General features: G+C 36.6%; 1 protein-coding gene across 1 annotated transcript in view; it reads right to left on the bottom strand.

The window, feature by feature from the left end:
• Positions 1–651: 651 nt before the first annotated feature.
• The window catches only part of LOC123533172 (uncharacterized), a 40709-nt gene continuing 17777 nt past the window's right edge, over positions 652–23583 (bottom strand). The window contains exons 10-20 of the mRNA XM_053519381.1: positions 21258–21388; positions 20365–20481; positions 19573–19724; positions 17756–17876; positions 17175–17331; positions 15975–16177; positions 14721–14864; positions 11785–11914; positions 11275–11454; positions 7682–7778; positions 652–7107 (exon numbers count right to left, since the gene is read on the bottom strand). Coding sequence (XP_053375356.1) covers positions 7008–7107; positions 7682–7778; positions 11275–11454; positions 11785–11914; positions 14721–14864; positions 15975–16177; positions 17175–17331; positions 17756–17876; positions 19573–19724; positions 20365–20481; positions 21258–21388 — 1532 coding nt within the window. The 3' untranslated portion in view covers positions 652–7007. The remainder of the gene's footprint in view (positions 7108–7681; positions 7779–11274; positions 11455–11784; positions 11915–14720; positions 14865–15974; positions 16178–17174; positions 17332–17755; positions 17877–19572; positions 19725–20364; positions 20482–21257; positions 21389–23583) is intronic.

Here is a 23583-nt window from a genome sequence, read left to right as displayed (position 1 = left end):
GGGAAACTAGTTGTATGTATACTATGCACCCTGTCAAAATAAAGTTATTATTGTAATTATTATTAGAGCATTTACAGTTAAAACTCGATATCTCGAAGAAGCTAATCACAAAATTCCGGCTATTCGCGAAGACATTTTCAAGTCCCGTCCCGAAAACACGTGCCCAAAACATCATTTTAAGTCGAATTTCGGTTATCTCGAAGTAAAACGATTGATCCTTTCGAATTTGAAATACCGAGTTTCAACTGCATTAGATTTTGTATACATAAACAGTGTCCCTACATTTATATTTATTACATTGTTCTGTCCAGGTGAACTAACCACAAAGTCTGAAACAATAGACAAAATAATCCCTTCAGCATGCATTCAAATACCAAAACTTCAAGTCAAAATATCAAAGTCGAACTTCATTAACTCGAACTTGACGGTACCAGAAAAATTTGTTCGAGTGATTGGTTGTTAGAGTTACCAAACAAAATTCATTATACAGGGATTTTCCGGGACCTGACGAGTTCGAGAGAAAGGTGGTGTACGAATTATCCGAGTTGGAGTTAACGAAGTTTGATTGTAGTTCAAAACGGTTCTCCATTTTTAACGAAACTAGGGACAGTCAAAAGTTACATGTCGCAGGAGGTATCTATAAAATAAGCATTTTTCAAGTCTGTAATAGAGAAACTTTAATAACAACTTGTCCCTGTTTACATAATGGCAGCCGCAATGAAATCAATTTTAACAATTTAACATCTAAACAGTGGATATTCAAAGCTTTTGATCAAGCCGGCATACTTACATTTAAAAGATAAAAGCTATTTCATAACACAAAGTTCTTTAAATGGCAAATTATAATAGAACTGTATCATAAAAATAATTTTACATGTCTATAGCAAAATTTCAAACAATTACAATCACACAATTTCAGATTTTAACAAAAAATGTAAACCTATTTATTATTATATAATAATTTTAACAGACTTACACATCTATGAAAGATTACCAGTTCTACCTGAATACTATTTTACTGCCTTTGGCATACATATCAAATCTTACTAAGACTAAATTCTTGTTTCCAACAATCGTTATAGCATGGATAATGGCTCATTTTTAAAGAAAATGCTACAATATCTTTGATAATACTGAAACATGTATCCAACACTTTATCACAATCAAGAATAAAATGCTAAAAAGGTAGATCACAGGGACAAGGACCAAACTGCATGATACATGTATATCGTTTTTTTTAAGGTAACGCCTATCTAAACCAAAGTAAATCAAACAGTTATCATTTTAAAATTAGATTTTTTAGCGTATGAAACTGATGTATCAGTTTTAAACAATAGGGCCGTCATGGCTCTAAAATCGCTAACCTGAGTTTCACACCTTGCTTGAACAGTTTTAATTTGGGGCCACGCAAGGAAAACATCTGTTCAATTACCTGTGTTTTCTGATAGGAGAGTTTTAAAGTTTCTACCAGTTAAATGCGAGTGGGTAATGTTTGTTTGTTTGTTTGTTTGTTTGTTTGTTTTAGGTTTAACGCCGTTTTTTTAAAGTATTTCAGTTATGTAACGATGGTAGCCTGACCAGTGTTCCTGGATTCTGCACCTGTACAAACCTGTTCTCGAGGTTGAGGACGAATGATGTCAGACACAATGTCTTTTATGAAATCATCACGGAGAACATACCGCCTGCCCGGAAATCGAACTCGCGACTCCGTAATCTGTAGATCTGCGTTCTCCCTATTGAGCTAAGCGGGCGGGTTGAGTGGGTAATATGTGCGGGAGGGGTTGGAGAGGTGTGGAATGATGACATGGATTAATTAGTAAAAACCTGGTGGGAAGGTAAAGGGGAGATGGGGAGGATGTTGGGGCTAAGAAAATGTAGCGACGATAATAACATGATACGAGGAAAAAATATCAAGAAACTCAATAAACTAGAAGTTATATCTCGGGGAAAGGGTAACGTGCAGAGTGGGAGGTAATGTCGTCGAAGGGAAATACGTGATACTAAAAGACAATATCAAGAAACACAAGACAAAATTGTGGAGGTAGATATAACGTTGGGGATAATGTGACGGGAGCTTGAAGAAATTCGGCAGAGGTTCACCCAAATGAATATCTGTGTGAAGTCATTTTGAATACGGGCCAGAAGTTTCAGAGAAAAAGGATTTCCATAATTATACCCATGCACAGAAGACTAGCCACGTCCCTTGACAGCCATGTTTCTTAATTCATTAGAATGAATTGAAGAAGTTTGGTAGAAGATCATTCAAGCCTGACACTGCTTTCAAATCATTTTGAAGTCTGACCAGTGGTTTCAAAAGAAAAGATTGTTGACGGGGTTTTTTTGTTGCCATGGAAACAGAATTCCATATGTGTGACCTGAAGACTCTGAATTGGGACCAAAAGGGAATATTTCTTAGAAGTTTGGATGCAACTTACTACTAGTAGGCGGTTAAGGAGATGTTCTTTAAAGATACTGGCTGTGACTAAATGCAGAGTTGGTGCGCCTGTGATATATTACAGACTCCGGTATATACCGGGTTAACTAAATTTGAACGAAAATATCTTAAATATATATACTTTGTAACCATGGAGATACTAACCCTAACCTTTAGTCAGTATATTATGCATACTATACACTAAATGCGTGCGGACATGCAAAGCAATGAATAATTTTGCGTGCTCTCCAATTGATAATAATTCCGCGCATGCGCAGAAACGGCTGCACCAACTCTGCAATGAAAAAAAATCAAAGATATTGTGAACGATGGAGGGACACGACGAACAACCAATGGTCCTAAAAAGTTACCATAAGCTCCTTGTGCACAAGTGAGCTAAAACTTTTAAAAGCTTAACAACTGTGCAGAACGTATTTGATATTGGTCATATATACAGTTATGGGTAAAAAGTACAAAATAATAAACATACGTGTAATTTACCAGACACATTAATGAAAGTATAAGCTGCAAATAAAACAAAGCCAGTACAGTAAGCATACATGCCTGCAACGTGATAGGGCCCAGTTTCGTATGGTGGCATCGGTACGTTAATTATGCTGAATAAAAGGAGTAGATGTATTTTAAGGCATTTATATTCTGCTTATAAAACATAGGATGCACATGAATAAATAACTGCAGTGTAAAACAAATAAACGCTTGAATCCATTTTCCTAGCTTCTTAGAGACGGTCTAGATTAAAAACGATTTAGCTGCGGTATCGACAGATGCAACTCAAATTTGCGAAATGACACACTTTTCTTACAACTTTTATTTATGCCTGGTCTCGTGCTATTAGAACAGGCCAACGTTTTAGGTCAATCATTTGCAGATAATACGAAACAGCTCTGACTAGGTTTGTAATCTGGGCCATTTCTGCTTCAAAACTTAGTGTCCTTGAAAGCAATATTTCACTCGCTTTTCTCATAAAAGATTAAAATGGTAGGCTGAAAATGCCATACGTGTAATTCCAATACTCAGAATTGCGTTTTTATGGATTTTTCTCGTTCTGGTATCAGAGAAGTTTTGGGAAATTTTCAAATATAATATCCACTGCCCCCTATTATGCATTTGAATCAAATTTAGTGTTTAACATACAGTGAAACGACTTAAGCGTTTAACATACAATGAAACGACTTTAGCGTTTAGCATACAGTGAAACGACAAAAATATATTAAGAATCATTCTTTTCTAAAACAAGAGATCACAGAGTGATCTTGGCGCCCACCAATGTGCCATTTTTGAGTGTTCCAAATTTCAACACTTACTGACTAGCTCAAGGTCAAATTTCATTTCCGTACACAACATTGTGCATGTGGTCCAAATTCAAAAGCTGTAGCTTGAGAAATGTGAAAGTAGGTCACTAGATCAATTTCAAGGACAAAGTTCTTTGTACACAAAACTATGCATGTGCATCAAGTTTGAAGGCTGTAGTTTGAGAAATTTGAAAGTAGGTCACTAGGTCAATCTTAATGTCACAGTTTATTTTGGTACAAAAAACTATGTAAGTGGTCCAAATTTGAAGGCTGTAGCTTGAGAAATGTGAAAGTAGGTCACTAGGTCAATGTCAAAGTTTGTTTCGGTACACAATCCTATGCATGTGGTCTAAATTTGAAGCCTGTAGCTACAGAAATGTGAAAGTAGGTCACTAGGTCATTCTTAACGTCAAAGTTCATTTCGGTACACAAAACTATGCAAGTGGTCCAAATTTGAAGGCTGTAGCTTGAGAAATGTGAAAGTAGGTCACTAGGTTAAAATCAAGGTCAAATTTTATTTCAGAACACAGAAACTATGCATGTGGTCCAAATTTGAAGCCTGTACCTTCAAAAATGTGAAAGTAGGTCACTAGGTCAATGTAAAGGTCAAAGTTTGTTTGGTACACAAAACTATGCAAGTGGTCCAAATTTGAAGGCTGTAGCTCAAGAAATGTGAAAGTAGGTCACTAGGTCAAAATCAAGGTCAAATATTTTTCGGAACACAGAACTATGCATGTGGTCCAAATTTGAAGCCTGTACCTTCAAACATGTGAAAGTAGGTCACTAGGTCAATGTCAAGGTCAAAGTTTTTTTCAGTGTTTAAAACTATGCATGTGGTTCAAATTTGAAGGCTGTAGCTACAGAAATGTGAAAGTAGGTCACTAGGTCAATACCAAGGTCAACTCATGTCAAGGTTCATCTTGCCACTCAAAACCATACATGTGGTCCAAATTTGAATGTTGTAGGTTACTGACAAGAAGATTTTAAAAGCTTTTCCCTATATAAGTCTATATGAACCATGTGACCCCAAGGGCGGGGCCATATTTGACCCTAGGGGGATAATTTGAACAAACTTGGTAGAGAACCACTAGATGATGCTACATAACAAATATCAAAGCCCTAGGTTTTGTGGTTTGGGCAAGAAGATATTCAAAGCTTTTCCCTATATAAATCTATGTAAACCATGTGACCCCCGGGGCGGGGCCATATTTGACTCTAGGGGGATAATTTTAAAAATCTTAGTAGAAGACCACTAGATGATGTCACATACAAAATATCAAAGCCCAAGGCCCTATGGTTTTCAACAAGAGATTTTTCAAAGTTTTTCCCTATATAAGTCTATACAAACCATGTGACCCCCGGGGCGGGGCCATATTAGACCCCAGGGAAATAATTTGAATCACCTTGGTAGAGGACCACTAGATGATGCTTCATACCAAATATCAAAGCCCTAGGCTCTGTGGTTCTGGACAAGATTTTCAAATTTTTTCCCTATATAAATCTATGTAAATTATAGAAATAAACAAAGGGCCATAACTCATTAAAAAATTGCTGAACCAGTCTGATTTTCAGGGGGACACAACTAGAGTACCAATACATCATTCTGACAAAGTTTGGTCAAAATCCCCCTGATAGTTTCTGAGGAGATGCGATAACGAGAAATTGTTAACGGACGGACGGACGGACGGACGGACGGAAGGACGTCGGACCACGGACGCAGAGTGATTTGAATAGCCCACCATCTGATGATGGTGGGCTAAAAAAACAATAAAAACTGCTTAACAATACAATATAAACCAAGCGGTTTAAACGTTACACATATTTCTCACCAGAATTTTTAAACATCATTCATAATCTAAATACAAAGTATATCAAATCTACAACAGTAAAAACAAAAACACCCATAACAATGAAACCAACAAGCAAGCTAACATGTGATGAATTCGGATGAAAGTTGTTTTTTGAGTCATTAAGAAATATAACAGAATGAAGAGTGCAACAAGTTTTAACTTCCAATTAGAGTAGTAACAAATGGTTAATTTTCGCGATTAATAATACTTAGTTGCTTGTTGATTTTCCAGGGATACAAGAATCAGTTTCGGATATGTTAAATTTCTAATTTTTCCCCTAAATGATTTTGAATTAGTAAATATACATCAAAAGTAAAAGAAGAACTCTTATAATCACATTTCTTTAAATTTTTGCACCGGGATCATACGGCCTGTATGTTTAGTCAAACTTTCAATATCTCAAATATAGTAATATTTATGGCACAATTTCAATACTTAATTGTAAAGAAGTTACGAACAAAACCGAACACACTTTGTAAATGATGGTTTGAGCGTCAACTTGCACAGAGAACCTGTGACAGAACTCGTGCACTATCATTCATAGAGAGTTTCAAATTAATGATATAAAAAAGGCACTTTAATGTTAAATTTTTGAGGTATTTGTTCTTCCTAGAAAAATTACTGACAAAAACTACATGTACATTTATATATAAAATAGTTTGCTGACTAGATCTGTTTACTGGTGTTAGAATTGTTGACAGTGATTCGGAAAAATAGAATAATGGACAGTGGGTTCTTACCCTTTGATACTTGAAGACAAGTTAGCTAGTTACTATTCTTTCATAAAGGAATGAAAGAATATGATACAAAACAATTATTTAATATGACAGAAGTAAAATATCAACAAATAAACAAGAACAGAAAAAAAAATGAAAGCATCGCGAGACTTGAATAATAATAAAGTTACGGTAAAATTTTAACAGAAAACACAACCACAAAAGCCGAATATCTCCGAAAGTAGAGCTTGTTATTCTGCAACCAATGAAGCGAACGATCATTTTTACAAAATGTAGTTTATTTTTAATGCTTTAAATCCAAAACTAAGAGTAATAGTATAAGGACCAGTCTGTTTTTACAGGAACTTTTGTACTAACTATATAAATTTGTACCAAGGAATTTCGAAGTAGTTTTGTTTCTATAATAACTAGTTTCAGTCTACATTATTTGACACGGTGACTAAATTGCCAGGCTTCCTCTTTTCCAACACTTGGTTAGAAGATTCTTAACACATTTTACAAGAAAGTTGTGATACATCACTTGACTCCTTAATAAGCCCACGTTTATCAACGCTCCATGATTGTTTATACTGACTGTTTATCAGTTATGTACCAGGCACATTGCTCTGACAATGTTCAAGCACGTTCAGGCACGAGAAAGTCCATTAAGGACTCTCCCTGTGGTCCAACGTTCTTAACTCTCCCAACTATCCAGACTGTCCGCACTCTCATCATCGTCCTTTTTAACTTTCTCAAGTAACTTAGTAATGAGTGCTGTCCAACCAGTTTGGTGACTGAAAAGAAAATGCCATTAGCTTCGTTATAGTACCATTAACTTCGTTTTAGTACCATTAGCTCCCTTGTAGTACCATTCGTTTCCAGTTTAAACCTTACGCTACGATAATCGCCAACTTAATCCGCACCTATTGAATGTACGCACGTATTGAGTGTATAATATACCGACTAAAGGTTAGGGTTAGGTTTTACCAAGGTTTATTTATGTACATTCAATGCGTTTGCACATTCAAGGTGGCAGAATTAATGCCAACCCTACGATAACAGTTTGTATAATCACCCTGATCACCGAAGGATGCATTTAAACAATTAAAGGGAAAATCTGAATACATTTGTACACATACGAGCTTCACAATAATGTAACATATTTATTTATTTTCATTTTCAAGCGAGCAAAGACGTATAAAACGTAGTCAGCGAATTAAAACATTTGCATATCAATAAAATTAAAAAAAAAAACTTTTGAGATTTTTAAGTAGATTATAAAATTAAATCTTTTCGAATTATTCTTTACATTGAAACTGGATTTATCAAGGTATAATCACAACAAAAGCTTAGCTAGTCAATACAAACCTAGCACCACATCCCCTTCCGTTGTCCCCATCAAAATATTCATAGAATAAACACAAGTTCTTGAAATGTGGGTCCTTTGCGTACAAGTCGGAACCACCTGTATAGACAAAATCACATCAATTAAAAGCATTCAAGTTTACATACAACTTGTGTTACAGCTCCGTTGAATATGAAAAATCAAAGCCTTGAGAGGTCTGGTGGTTGCAGGTTTTGGTAGATTTATTTTCTGTTTAAATGTCAGTCTATAAATATAAAGAAGAAACGCGGCAATGCCACGAAACCAGGTTTTCAACACTTTTCATAAGAATAAACAAGAGTGCCAGAATGTCACAATATACGCCCGTCACAGCAAATTTCTTTACTCTAGCACCTGTATTTGCAGATGTAATTTTAATTTTGTGGTTGTTTAGTAGAGACTGGTCAAAATACACCTCAAAATTTGATGTAACATGCATGTTGTACTACAGAAAAGTGGTCTCGATTTTTCCCTACGTCTAGTAATGAAAAGGTTACAATATAAGCTATTTATAGTAACAACAAAGGGAAGTAATTCTAAAGAGGGGAACTGCGCAAGACACTTCGTCTCATGATGGTGTATAATTGCGCCAAGTTACATCAAAATCCCTCTATGCATGAAGAAGATATGCTCCGGACAAAGTTTTCATTCTTGTATCCTTTGACCTCTAAGTGTGACCTTGACCTTAGACCTAGGAAACTGGTTCTTGCGCATGACACTCCGTCTCATGATGGTGAACAATTGTGCCAACTTTCATCAAAATCCCTCCATGCATGTAGAAGATATGCTAAACCTAACCCTAACCTAACCCTATTTTTAGTAACAATGACCTTGACCTTGATCCCAGAAACCCCAAAATCAATCCCAAGCTACAACTTTATATAAGTTTTCTATACACCAAGTTTCATCATGATAGCTCATTCTTAAGTTAAGTTATTGACCGGAAACCCTTTTTCTATTTTAAGTAACAGTGACCTTGACCTTGACCCCAGAAACCCCAAAATCAATCCCAGCCTTTGTCTTGATATAAGCTACATACATACCAAGTTTTATTCAAATATCTTTACCGAAACAAAAGTTATTGACCGGAAACCCTTTTTCTATTTAAAGTAACAGTGACCGTGACCTTGACCCCAGAAACCCCAAAATCAATCCCAGCCTTTCTCTTGATATAAGCTACATACATACCAAGTTTTATTCAAATATCTTTACCGAAACAAAAGTTATTGACCGGAAACACCAGTTTGCCGCCGCCGCCTCCACCTGCCCGCCCGACCGACATCTACCCCAATCTAATAACTCAGGTTTTCGTTGAAAACCTGGTTAATGAATGAGAAACAAATACAAATGTGCCTCATATCTAGGATGATCTCTGTCGGACCTAGCTTGTGATGTAACCATGGGCTGGAAAAACTTATCAATGATAGATCTTATATAATCTAAATGGTCAGTGTGAATAGATACAGGTTTGATCATTGATCATTCATCCGAATTGTTCATGAATGGGACTATTTTGTGTAGCACATGAACATCCTTTGGATGTGATTTGGAATAAAATAAAGATGCAATATGATTGTCAGAAATACACTTGTAACTTTGGTAGCGGGTAGACCCGCAACCAAAAATCTAATTAATCGTGTTTCGTTTGCAATTTAGTGTAAAATTGGTAAAAAGAGATAAGCATTTACTTATGAAGTTCTTAACAAGAAATATTTCTGCCCAATAAAAGGCCAAGGATTTTCAAAGTTTCCCATAGAGAAACAGAGAATTAAACCCGCCCCTGGCAGCCATGTTCTTTTACAAATCAAGATAGCTTTTATCAGTTTTGGTAGAGGGATGCTTAAGGACCAACAAGTTTAGGCAATGTTGTTTTTGAGATTTTTTTAGCACTGGTGGTTATGCTTTTTACGTTTGTTTGTTTGTTTTGGGTTTAACTCCGTTTTTCAACAGTATTTCAGTCATGTAACGGAAGGCAGTTAACCTAACCAGTGTTCCTGGATTCTGTACCAGTACAAACCTGTTCTCCGCAAGTGACTGCCAACTTCCCCACATGAATTATCAGAGGTGGAGGACAAATGATTTCAGACACAATGTCTTTTATCAAATCGTCACGGAGAACATATGCCCCGCCCGGGGATCGAACTCGCGACCCCGTGATCCTTAGACCAACACTCTCCCTACTGAGCTAAGCGGACGGGTATGAATAATTTAATCAATCTTAGCCACTCATACGCATTTTAAAATTGAGGAGGCCGTTTCTGACGATTTGTTTTTAATTTTCCAGTGTTTAAATATTTACAAATGTACGCCCTCTGGCGGTCATTACTTGACACATATGATCAATCTGAACAATCTTCGTTAAGGGTCACGAGTGGAATTACTTGAAAATCGGTCTAACGGTTTCTGGGAAGACGAATTATTTTGAAATTTTCCACTATATAATAAAGTAAAACGTATGGTCATGTTTTTAACTGGAAGGATTTGAACAATCTTCGTAAAATATTATCCAAAAATATTCCTATGGATTTTTTTTCGAAATTTAGTCAGCATTTTCTGATGCCTTTTTACATTGTCAAGTATGCTTGTTAGTTTTTCGTTCTTTTTTTTTTTTTTGTTTATTTTTTTTTTAGTGTGTGATAATGACTTTTTTTAAAATGTTGATTACATAGCAAAATTATTTTTGACAAGTTAAATTTGAATAAATGTAATTAATTGATAAATTACTAAATTTTCATTTCAATTAAATCCCATTGAATCTAATAAAGAAACGTAATTCACATCTTTTTTTTATAACTGAAAATGAAAGTGTCGAGTTTGTAAGCAGTTTAAAAAATTATAAATTTTTCCTGCTTTCTATTTTTTTAAGACAATAGTAGTACTGTGTATTATATGTGCTAAAAATGTTTCATGTACATGTATGTTATGCTGGTGCATTTATATTTGTATTTATGTCTTAGTTTCTTTAATGCAAAATTTAAAGAAGATATATATAGAGATCATATTTTCATATACTATGCAAAATAAAAGAATAAAATAACGTAGTTTCTTCTTTTTTCCGTTCTATATTGTACATTATTGTAAAACAGAATTAAACAAAGTTGTAACCCTATATGTAACCTTGTAATTATAAAGATGACTATATTTATTGTTGTTGTTTTACCGGTACTTAAAATTGGTGTAAAATAAATTCCCCCCTTCCCACGTTCTAATCTATAATCCTTGTTGTTGATGATCGGCACCTCCCGTGATGTGATAAGCGGAGACAGCCGAACCATAACGGTCTACCACACTCGCTAAAAATATCCGATAGTGATCGATATTTACCTAGGCGGTCTAAGGGAGACAACAAGGTATAGTGTTGTTCTCGATGAACAAGGAAAGATAATAGAATCGATTTTTACCCAATTCTTCAGTATGAGTTTTAAAGTTTCCACTTTATACATATTGGAGAATGTGACAACACTCTCTGGCAGCCATGTTCTAGACGAATTGGAATATTTGAAAAAATCTCTGTGAAATTCTTTTTTAATAAATCACCGAACACATAGTGCTCAAATGTGCTAGGAAGTCAATTTACCATGACAAGGGCGATTTCCATCTGCATCTGGCCTGAACAAGTTTATTAAACGACATTCAAGGTCTCTAGCGACAGCCTTCAATCTCATGTAGTTTCCAGACCCAGTAGGGCATTCAACCTTCAGGTCCTCGCCATAAAAATAATCAAATCTATGCAGGTTTTCAATTATGAGGTAATTCACTGAAACAGAAACAGCATACAGATATATGGCACACACAGGACAGAGAAAATATACTTTTAAGTTAAAGACCACGAGAATAGTGAAAATATTATTTGTAAATTTAAAAATACAACAAAAATATCACACTGATTCGTTTCAGCTCCCAACATCACATAACAAGCAAACATATAAACAACACAAATACGTACGAGCTCATTTAATTAAAGTGACGCACATTGTACATCAAGGCCATACGTGGTCTCAACTGGTCTAGGTTCGTTTAATAAGAAGATTTAACATCATGCTAAAACAAACTCAAAGTATTATCATAAAAATCTAAAAATGCTAACTTGGTAGCCATATGGGACCTCTCCAATTACTGTTGCCACCAAACAGTTTTGTTCTAGACTCCCCCGGTTCGTACTGTACACTATATTTACAATCACCAATATGAAGATAATAGGGGTGTTCCTCATGCTCCTAAAATACACAAAACAAATTTAAATATCCTGTTGCTAAATATGGAAAGAAACACTTAACTATTTCTTTGTTTTCATTAATTCTTATAAAGTTGAAAACTTTCAGTGTACAATATTGTAATGCCCCCACCCTGATCACTGTACTTTATTTGGGTTAGGGTAAAAAGAATGTTAAATGTAAACAGACCAAGGGCAAGGGGACTACAGTCAGGGGACTGAGTCCACCAATTAAAATACTACAAGGTTATTCATTGTTCAGGGATAAGCAATATGTTGACTAAACTAGGGTCTGGTCGCGACCCTATAGGCTGGTAGCGCCCAAGACAAGGCTGGTAGCGCCCAAGTTAAAAGGCTGGTAACGCCCGAGTTCAAAGGCTGGTAGCGCCTGAGTTCAAATTTATTTCAAAGTTTAAAATAAACTACTAACAACGTTCCTTTCGGCTTCAAACAACTTTTATTTATGGGAAGCCTTAACAATAACTATTAATTATAACTGAATAAAATAATCAGTAATGAAATATAAACCATGAAAATATCAGGCAAAAGTCGTGTAGCAGGCGGACCGAGAACCAACTCTAAAATTACAGAGTTTTCTAAGAGAAAACAGCCAAATACTGTTAATAAAATAACTGTATAATTTAATGATAATAAGTACCGTGCAGTTTCAAAGTTTGAATAATTCGTATAGGTTTTAGAAGCGTAAATAAAAAAAAATGTCTAAGAACAAACTGACAAACAGCCTTTCTATACGAGAGACGGAGGCAAAGTGATTATTCTAGCGTTCTAATAATTAACCTTTGTGGTATGCATGGTATGCAAATGAGGATGAATACCAGAATCTAAATTAGTCTGAATAAGGTCAAAGTCGGAAATACCCGGACAGGTCCGTAACCGAGTTGATGCTACGAACTTACTTCGGCCGACCATGACGTCATTCGGGATACGAACGTTTCCTTATATGCAAATAAGGCGGAGCTTAACCTCTAAACTAGTGTAAACAAACAAAGTCGGACAGAAATAAATAATAAAACAATATAGAACGCTACGAATCAACACTACATGCCAAGTATTAAATATCAAATACTTGACAATAAAAGTTAACTATTTCTGCAGAATATGAAGCGATTTCAGTCCGCTTGTACGAGATTTTAGTCACCCGGTGCATACGTACAAAAATCCAAGATGGTTGACAACTGTCAAAATTTCAACTCACATAAATTTTTATGAAGTTTTACAAAGTCAACAATGGACATTACATGAAAACATCTATTTAATTTAATACAGCAGGTGATTGTTGATTGAACGGTTGAATAACTCAGGCTGACATTGCGTACTTCTATAGAAAAATCCCCGTGAAAGCTAGAATTACAGTTTCTCTAACTGACACAAGCATGACATAAGTAGAGTTCTAACATTTTGAAATGTAATTTAGTAAACAACAATTTAACAATGCGACTGGTTATCAGTCAATGTCTGGAAATGTTACAGAACAATGAACTGTGATTAAAAAGTAGCTGACAGATAGCCTGACAACTTTAACATCAGAAATAAAAACTACCAATTGGCCGTAAAAACAATGCAAAACAATTGCATCAAAACAAGGTCGTGAGGCATCCTGCCTCACAATATACTGAGAGTTTAGCCAATGTAGATGTTGAATAAGACCAAAGTGCATTACTGCAATGAAAATATTCTATAAATAGCATTTGTCTATAATTGCAACGATACAGTGTTCATACAGTAATGCAACCACCATGATTGGAATTAATGTGAATTAAATGATGTTTTTGTGCGTTTAAATGGATATATGATGTGTATTTGGTTATTGTCTTTCTGAACTCAGTTTATCTGGAAATTCGAAGAAAATTCTATCCACATGTGGTTTTGCTAAGGGTGATAAACTTTTCTAAGACAAGCCGGATAAACTTAAGATCAGAAAGACAATAAACTAACATTCCTAATTAACTGTATTTATTCTATATCTATTTTATCTATCCAATCGTGGACGTTCATTTGCAACATGTGACCGTACAATATATTACCTTATTGGACGCACGTGCGTACAAAAAAACTGTATTTTTTCCGTATTTGGACGGTTCGAAAAGTCCCATGTTAAACATACGATAAAGCCCGAAATGCGTGTCCTAAATGTTCCGAATGTAAATCGGGTGAAGTAGGCGCTCTATGTACAGAGTTAGATTATGCGTCTTGAATTGAGGAAGACGGAAATGCATCATTTTCAATTTAAATCAAAATAAAATAGATATAGAATAAAAAGGTTAGATCTATTTAACATTGAACTGTACAATACAAGATATATTTGGACTCGTACCCAGCTGGGTGCAATATGGTTTTCTCAGCTGGATACTCGTCCAAATTTATCTCCGTATTGTACAGAACAATGTTAAATAACCTAATAGCATACTCATTACATGACGCACTAGATATATCGAAGCACACAGTTTGTGCAATGTGAGAGATCTCTAAATTTTGCTGGGCTTAAGTTAAAACTTTGAAGAAAAAAATGTAAAAAATTATTTCTGATGTCATGTAATAAAATACTTACTAAATGGCTTGCCAGTCAATAGTAAAAAAAAACTACTTGCTCTCGGTCACACTGGACTTCCGACTATTGATGAGCAGGTCATTCAGTAAGACTTAGTGTATAATATTGAACTAGATTCGTTGAACTATTAGAATCTATTAGTATCATTGTTGTAATTTTCAATTAGTTTAAGACTGTCCGAACTTAATTGCCACAATCTTTGTTTGAAAATCATTTTGCTATTTACAATGATACATCTTACCTTTGAAAGAGATCTTATACCATATGGAGACAGAAATTGTTTCTCATCTAACATATGCGTCAGAATACGTATAAGTTTTTCCTTGTTCAACACTGACAGCAACAGTGACCCCTCTTGGTGAGTACCACGGCTCATCAGCGAGATCTGATAAAATATTTAAAATCTGACAACAATATTTAAAATCTGACAATAATAATTAAAATCTGACAACAATATTTAAAATCTGGCAATAATATTAAACATCTGACAATATTAATTAAACTCTGACAATAATGACAATACTAATTAAAGTCTGACAATAATAATTAAAATCTGACAACAATATTTAAAATCTGACAATAATAATTAAATTATACAATAGTAATCATTTCAGTTTATTATAGATAATAATTATGTGCGAGTCAGCTAATAGACACATTATCTAATTGAATCTGTTACATGTGTTATGAGCCCGTGAAACACAAAGATTTGTTACAAATGTGTATGTACGATTCTTCTTTTGACTGATACAGTTGTTCGATGTTTTCATATTATACACGATATAGTATGTGTGTTACTTTCCATTTTGCTTCAAATTACAAAGTTTGGTGTATATGGGTATCTTTATAGGCTACAACTATTTGCTAACGACATTCTTTATTTTCTAAAGCTATATATTTTAGTTTTAGAAAGAAGACATTTGCTCTTTTTAGCATTTTGATTAAAATTTCCCTGTAACTAGTTTTCAACTTCTTTTTGTCTTATTTGTATGATGTTGGGTTTAACTCACACCGACAAAATCATATGGCGACTTTCCAGCATCTGACGATAGAGGAAGACCCGGGTGTCCCTAAGGGCAATAATGCTGGCACTGGCGTGCACCTATATGTAGGTAGAACCATTGACCGTCCATAAGACAGATGGATGGCTTTATCATATTCTACGTCCTATGTAGGTTTCCTACGGGCAAGTGATTCGACGTCAGCAACATTAACCTTAACCCTGCTAAATTTCTAAAATGGACTGGTCCATCATTCAATTTGGGCAGTACCACTCACATTCAAAGGGGTGTTCACTAAAAATTTATTAAATGAATAGCGAACAGTGCAGATCATAATCAGCCTGCACTACAGGCTGATCTTGGCCTGCACTGGTCGCAAAGGCAAAACCATTTGCCGCCAGCAGGCTAAAGGTCAAGCATTCGGCTACATATGCTCCCTTTTGTAACATATCAGGTAATAGGTGACGTTTATCATGATAAAATTTACTGCTGACCTGTTTCTTCAAATCTTTTCTATTGTCAAGAAACCATTTCGTCCTCTTGGCGAATCCGGGGTGTCTGACAAAATCGGAATCTTTGAGGACCAAGGTACAGAACAGTGGAACCAGGCCGACCATAGATTTGATTTTTACAGGTTGACTGCAGTGATTGTTTCGCACGTGGTCGTAATAAAACCCGTCGTCATTGTCCCAGAGACCTGCATGTATTAAAGGCAGTATCATGTCTCTTTTTGGCTTTATAAATAGTACCTTTGATGTATAACAATAGCCCCGCTATACTGTTACAGGTCTGATAATCGGTAAAAATTTGACAACAAAAGTGACTACAGGCAGGAGGCAGTCAAAGATATTTAATATTTACAATTAGATGTTGTCATAAAAATCATGTGTAAAGGAAACGATATAGACAGTCAAACCAGTTGTTGCAAGTCACATCCTAAGTATTGAGGTAATGTGTCTAACAGTGAACGGAGCGTTAGAAAACGTTTCTATATATAAATAGTAAAATTAAAACATTTTGAACTATATCGGATACAATTTTATAAATCACTAACACAATAGTTATTTAAACAAATTACTGTCAAACTTTTCTTTCAATTTCATAATACTGGGAAGTTGTAATTCTATCACAAGATAATACCGCTGGAGAATTATACATTCAATTACGTTTGAAGGATCCTTGTGTTGTGGGCGGGTATATAACAGGAAGTACGCATAAGATGTGTAACAGTCTCAGGAAAAATGTGCAACTTCGACCGGGATTTGAACCTCGAACCTTCGGATTACCGTGCCAACGCTCTACCAGTTGAGCTACCGAGGCCACCCGATAGGAGAACCGCTACACACCTTCCCTCTTATTGCGAGACATTGACACTCCTGGTCAATGTCTGCCGCAGACTGTTAACCGAATTAAGATGCACACCCCAGCCAAACTGCTTCGCCCCGCATGTGCTCCAAGGGCAAACATCTCGGTAGAACCTTCAAATGTAACAGTCTCCGGAAAAATGTGCAGCCTCGACAGGAACTCGAACCTCGGACCTTAGGCTTACCGTGCCAACGCTCTACCAATTGAGCTACCGAGGTCACCCGATACGAGAACCGCTACAGATGCATTTGTTGCGTTAGCAAGATGCAATACTTCGGAAATTCTGGTTTCTCTAATCGTATTTTATTGGTATATCCCTTCATCCTTACCAACTTCATCCACATTATTCATGGCATCTGTAATAGCCACAAAGTGTTCGAAGAATTTGCTAGCCATGTCTTGATAGATAGGTTCCCTCTGAGCCAGGATCAGACTGATTTCCAACATGATAGAGCAGAAAAATCCCATCCATGCCGTTGCGTCTGCCTACATTAAAAGAATTTTGCGAAACATGTTTTGACAAGACTGTACTGGGTTTTCAGTTTATATAATCACACTATTCAAGCATAGAACAGCTGTGAGCTTAAGTTAACCTCTTTATCTAAAAATCTTAAGGTTTAGTTTATATTAAAGACATTTTTTTGCGTTATTTCGGATATTTTTCATACAATATCAAATTTCTGTTTTCTATAATTGGATACTTTTTTCCATTTGGTTGAATATTTGAAATGGCGACGGTTCTCAATTACATATCTCGTATATAATCATACAGATATTACAACTTTTAAGCTTTATGAGCGTATTTTAATTGTTCAGTCCGTACACAATTACATAGGGAAAAAAGAACATAGTTTCACAACAACAAAGTTTGTCAGTTACTGAACCAAAGCACGAGTTGATTAATATTTACCTGAGCCAAAAACCCTCCTGTCGGTAACGGCTTTGACCTGTCAAACACTCCAATGTTATCTAAACCAAGAAAACCTCCAGAAAATATATTCTTGCCTTCAACATCTTTCCGGTTTATCCACCTAAAACAAAAGCTTACACTTACTATCTTGCTATCGATATGAAACAAGTTACAGTGTGTAAAATGGACCAAAAAACGGTACGAAACCCAGTCAAACTGCAGGCCTTCCAGCATGGCCTTGCAAAAAAGTAGAAGAAAAGTAGAAGGTCCCTAAACAAAAAAGTAGGAAAAAACAGGAAGTTTGCGGACAAAAAAGTAGGAATAGTAGAAGGTTATTAACATGAAATTTGCAATGCTTACCTTATCAGCTGTTACTACACCTACACCAGGCCCGGACCCAGATATTTTTGACTTATTCGGGGGACACCAGTCTAGAACGAAGACGTCACCGCCAAGGCGCATAGCGAGCGCTGAGAGTGGGCAGGTATTGGAAGGGTGCCTTTGTCCAGGTTAGGGGGTCATTTACTAGTGGCTGTACTCCCCTCATTTTAGGAGGGTCAGAGGGCTCTCCCCCTGGATGTTTTTGAAATAAAGGCAAGTGGCCTCCGTTGCATTTTAGGTCTAAATTTTGAAGTAATGGAGGGGTTATTTCCCTTTTGATGGGAGGGGGTGTCAGGGGGCTCTACCCCTGGAAAATTTTGAAATACAGGTATGAAATGGTGGCCTCTGATGCATTTTCTAGTGGCGGTAATCCCCTCATTTTAGGAGGTCAGAGACTCTCCCCCTGGAATTTTTTAATTACAGGCAAGTAATGCTGTCCTCTGGTGCATTTTTAGGTCTAAATTTTGAGGTAATGGAGGGGTTACTCCACTCTTGATGGGAGTGGGGGTCAGGTGGCTTTCCCCCTGGAACATTTTGAAATACAGGTATGAAATGGTGGCCTCTGGTATGTTTCTGAGTCTAAATTTTGAGAAAAAATTATTAATATTTTAAAATAGCGGGGTGCATCTCTGATAAGTATAGGTCACTTCTCAGTTCCCTTGGCCCGGCCCTGTACACAGGAAACCGAATGATGACCCCTAGAGGTCTTGACAGGCAGTTTCTGTGCTTGAATCAGTGCGGTTTGGTAGGATTATAGGTACCTTGATATGAGGCAATGTATTGCAGGAGGCACTGAATGGCTCCAGAAACTGCCAGCAACACATCAAACCATCATCATTCTGCAAATATAACTACTGAAAAGGCTGTTGTTTTTTCCCCTTTTTATGTCATTCAAAAAAAAAAAGGAGTAGTAGGAGATTTTCATCAAAAACTAGGAAAAAGTAGGCGGCATTTAAAAAGGTAGGAAAAAATAGGAACGCCGGAAGGCCTGAAACTGATGTATCGGTGAAAAGCAGGCGTGGGTCCTAGTGATGTATGGAGGCAGGCAAGTGTGTCTCCTGTTTATATATCAGAGACAGACAAGGGTGGTTCCTGGTGATGTATCAGAGACAGGCAGGGGCGAGTCCAGGCGATGTATCAGTCAGGCAGGAAGGGGTGGGTCCTGGTTATGTATCAGAGACAGGCTGGTATGTGTCCTGCTGATGTTATACATCTTAATACACCTTACTGACAGAAAGCAGAGATCTTTACGAAACTGTCGGGATTCTGACGCAATATATGTAAGAGATCTTGAGCTCTTGATTCAGAATAACGCTTGGTCACCCAAAGATATTGAATATAGTGCTATGGTAGCATGCACAAGGGACTTCCATCTATTCAGCAGAATGTAGATAAATAGCAAAAAGGTCAAACATATAACTAAACATAACAATTACCATGTAAAGTTAAGGACGAGCTTGTGGAAACACCGAGAAAGGAACTGCACATCTCGCGTGCCCTTTAACCCGGAAGCTTTGAACACTTTGAGAACTGCGTACGCATGTACTGGTGGATTTACGTCGTCAAATGAAAATTCGTAAGCTGGAATCTACAAAAGAAAAGGTAAATCTAGCTTACTTCGAAGTTATCTGACTTGTCTCTAATCCGATTATCTTTGTGGATGAAAGCTAGCTCTAGTAACAGCCTAACATGTGAAATTAGTTGATGATACCGATGGCCATTTTTTTTCAAAGGACGTTATTCATATGAAAATGAAGAAAAAAATCGATAACAGTAAAAAGTTTGCTTGTTTGTTTTGGGTTTAATTTATACCGTTTTTTCAACAGTATTTCAGTTATGTAACGGTGGACAGTTAACCTAACTGGTGTTCCTGGATTATGTACCAGTACAAACCTGTTCTCCACAATTAATGCCAACTTCCCCACATGAATCAGAGGTGGAGGACGAATGATATCAGACATAATGTATTTTAGCAAATCGTCACGAACATATGCCCCGCCCGAAGATCGAACTCGCGACAAGATCCGTAGATCTGCGCTCTCCCTATTGAGCTAAGTAAAAAAGGCAATGCATATTGAACAGGTTAATGTCCACCTGTAGAAAAATGTAATAGTTGGACATTTGCTACAACTTTAAATTCATGTAGGATTTTCCCTGCATTGTTTTTACTGACTATAAAGTGTGTCCACTTACATGATTCACAGTAAATTACATTAAATTATACGAACCTGTCCGTTTGGATGCATGTACCATTCTCTGAGCAGGAGCACCAGCTGTGACTTGGCAAACTGAATGTCAATCGATGACATTGGAATCATATGGAACGCAAGGTCCCAGGATGCATACTGAAAAAGAAAAATAACAATAGATGAAGGGAAGGCAAAAAATCTACATAAATAAGCTACTTGTAGGCCTATGTTTATTGTTTGTTTGTTTGATTATTTGATTTCGGTTTAGCGCCGCTTTTCAACAGTATTTCAGCTATGCAACGGCGGGCAGTTAACCTAACCAGTTTTCCTGGAACTAACCTGTTCTCCGCAAGTAACCACAAAAAGTCCCCACATGAATCGCAGCTGGAGGACGAATGATTTTAGACACAATGTGTTTTATCAGTCGTCATGGAGAGCATACACCTCGCCCGATGATCGAACTCACGAACCCGCGATCTGTAGACCTACGCTCTCCATATTGTGCAAAGCGGACGGGCTCTTCTTATATGACAAACTTTCATGCAAAGGAATATAAACACAATCACGAGCCAATTAATCTCAAGAAAGTTTTAGATAATGGGTCATACACAAAAAATCTAGACTTCAAACTTGACACTTTTAATATGGCGAACGAAAGTGTTTTCTCTTAACCTTTAGCCTGCTGCCAGCAATTGATTTCTACCTTTGCGACCAGTGCAGACCAAGATCAGCCTCCACTTTCGTGCAGGCTGATCATGGTTTGCACTGTTCGCTTTTCAGTCAGTAAATTTTCAGTAAACACCCCTTCAAGTAATAAATGGTACTGCCAAAATTGAATAATGGACAAGTTCATTACAGAAATTTAGCAGGGTAAGGGTTAACGACATCATGACGCATAACCGAGCGGAAGTAAAACTGCTATCGGTAGTTACCCAAGGATATTCCCATTTATCCGGCACAGAAAGTATATCCCTGTTAAAAAGATGTTTCCAGTCCCTGTTACGTCCCCATTTCTTTCTCGTTTCCGGCGGTGGCGGCTGTGTCTCGTCTCCATTAAGCCATTCTATAAATAGAAATACCTTGACAGTAAAAATCTTGCAGGGACTTCTTGTGTTCATTCAATTTCTCTCTTTCGCTGCGCAGTGTATAGCGGGAGTTTTTAGAGAAGGAACGAAAAACCAGATTTCACCATTTTTCACCAAAGAGTGGTAAAACCAATTATTTCATGATAAAAGTAGGAAAATGCATCGCCCACATCTCCCCCACCCATCCACACACACACACAAACAACAAACAAGAGGGCCAAGATGGCCCTAGGTCGCTCACCTAAGAAACACACCATAACAGTGTAAAACATGTCTGACCTAGTGATTTCATGGAAACAAAAATTAATATTCTGACCAATTTTCATTAAGATTGGACCAAAAAATTGGTCTCTTGCGATAAAACAAGCATTTTCTTAGATATGACCTAGTTTTTGACCCTAGATGACCAAATGTTCAAACTCGACCTAGATTTTATCAAGGCAATCATTCTGACCAAAATTCATGAAGATCAATTGAAAAATACAGCCTCTATCACATACACAAGTTTTTTCTTTGATTTGACCAAGTGACCTAGTTTTTGACCTCAGATGACCCATATTCAAATTCGACCTAGATTTCATTAAGGCAATCATCCTGACCAAATTTCATAAAAATCAATTGAAAAAAACAGTCTCTATCGCATACACAAGATTTTTCTTTAATTTGATCTAGTGACCTAGTTTTTGACCTCAGATAACCCATATTCAAACTCGACCTAGATTTCATCAAGGCAATCACTCTGACCAAATTTCATGAAGATCAATTGAAAACTACATCCTCTATTGCATACACAATGTTTTTCTTCGATTTGACCTAGTGACCTAGTTTTTGATCCCAGATGACCCATTTTCGAACTCGGCCTAGATTTTATCAAGGTAATCATTCTGGCTAAATATCATGAAGATCAGTTGAAAAATACAGCCTCTATTGCATACACAAGGTTTTTCCTTGATTTGACCTAGTGACCTAGTTTTTGACCCGAGATGACCCATTTTCAAACTCGGCCTAGATTTCATCAAGGATATCATTCTGACCAAAATTCATGAAGATCAATTGAAAAATACCGCCTCTATCGCATACACAAGGTTTTTCTTTGATTTGACCTAGTGACCTAGTTTTTGAACCGAGATGACCCATTTTCGAACTCGGCCTAGATTTCATCAAGGTAATCATTCTGACCAAAATTCATGAAGATCAATTGAAAAATACCGCCTCTATCGCATACACAAGGTTTTTCTTTGATTTGACCTAGTGACCTAGTTTTTGAACCGAGATGACCCATTTTCGAACTCGGCCTAGATTTCATCAAGATTATCATTCTGACCAATATTCATGAAGATCAATTGAAAAATACAGCCTCTATCGCATACACAAGGTTTTTCTTTGATTTGACCTAGTGACCTAGTTTCTGACCCGGGATGACCCATTTTCGAACTCGGCCTAGATTTCATCAAGGTTATCATTCTGACCAATATTCATGAAGATCAATTGAAAAATACAGCCTCTATCGCATACACAAGGTTTTTCTTTGATTTGACCTAGTGACCTAGTTTTTGACCCGAGATGACCCATTTTCGAACTCGGCCTAGATTTCATCAAGGTTATCATTCTGACCAAAATTCATGAAGATTAATTGAAAAATACAGCCTCTATCGCATACACAAGCTAAATGTTGACAGACGACAGACGACAGACGACAGACAGACAGACGACGGACGCCGGACATTGAGTGATCAGAAAAACTCACCTGAGCATTGCTCAGGTGAGCTAAAAACACAAACAAACAAAAATGGTTGCCGTAGTAACTATGATGTAAATGTTCAAAGTGTAATCTTTCTCAATAGGGTGGGCGCAATAATACAGCATCGGTAGCTTCACAATCATTTCAAAGACATACGTTACCGTTAGATCAGATCGGCTCACCACGCCGGTGTTATTTTCATAGACAAAGTGAGAGAACATGACACAGAAGAAAGTTTCTGTCGAAATGACATTGTGTTGCTATGAACTGTAGACAGTAGTGTCCCAATCGAAAGAGTACACTAACGTTCGACTAAAAGTCACTTACTAGTATCCTTATTTTTTGTATATTGTTGTCAATCTGTGTGGTATATTTGAACTTTATGTACATATACATCAAACCTTTTTACATTTCTCAGAAAAATAACGGTCA

The sequence above is a fragment of the Mercenaria mercenaria genome, chromosome 12 (genome assembly GCF_021730395.1).
Source record: "Mercenaria mercenaria strain notata chromosome 12, MADL_Memer_1, whole genome shotgun sequence".
Taxonomy (NCBI): Eukaryota; Metazoa; Mollusca; class Bivalvia; order Venerida; family Veneridae; genus Mercenaria; species Mercenaria mercenaria.
This window is presented reverse-complemented; position numbering and strand designations above follow the sequence as displayed.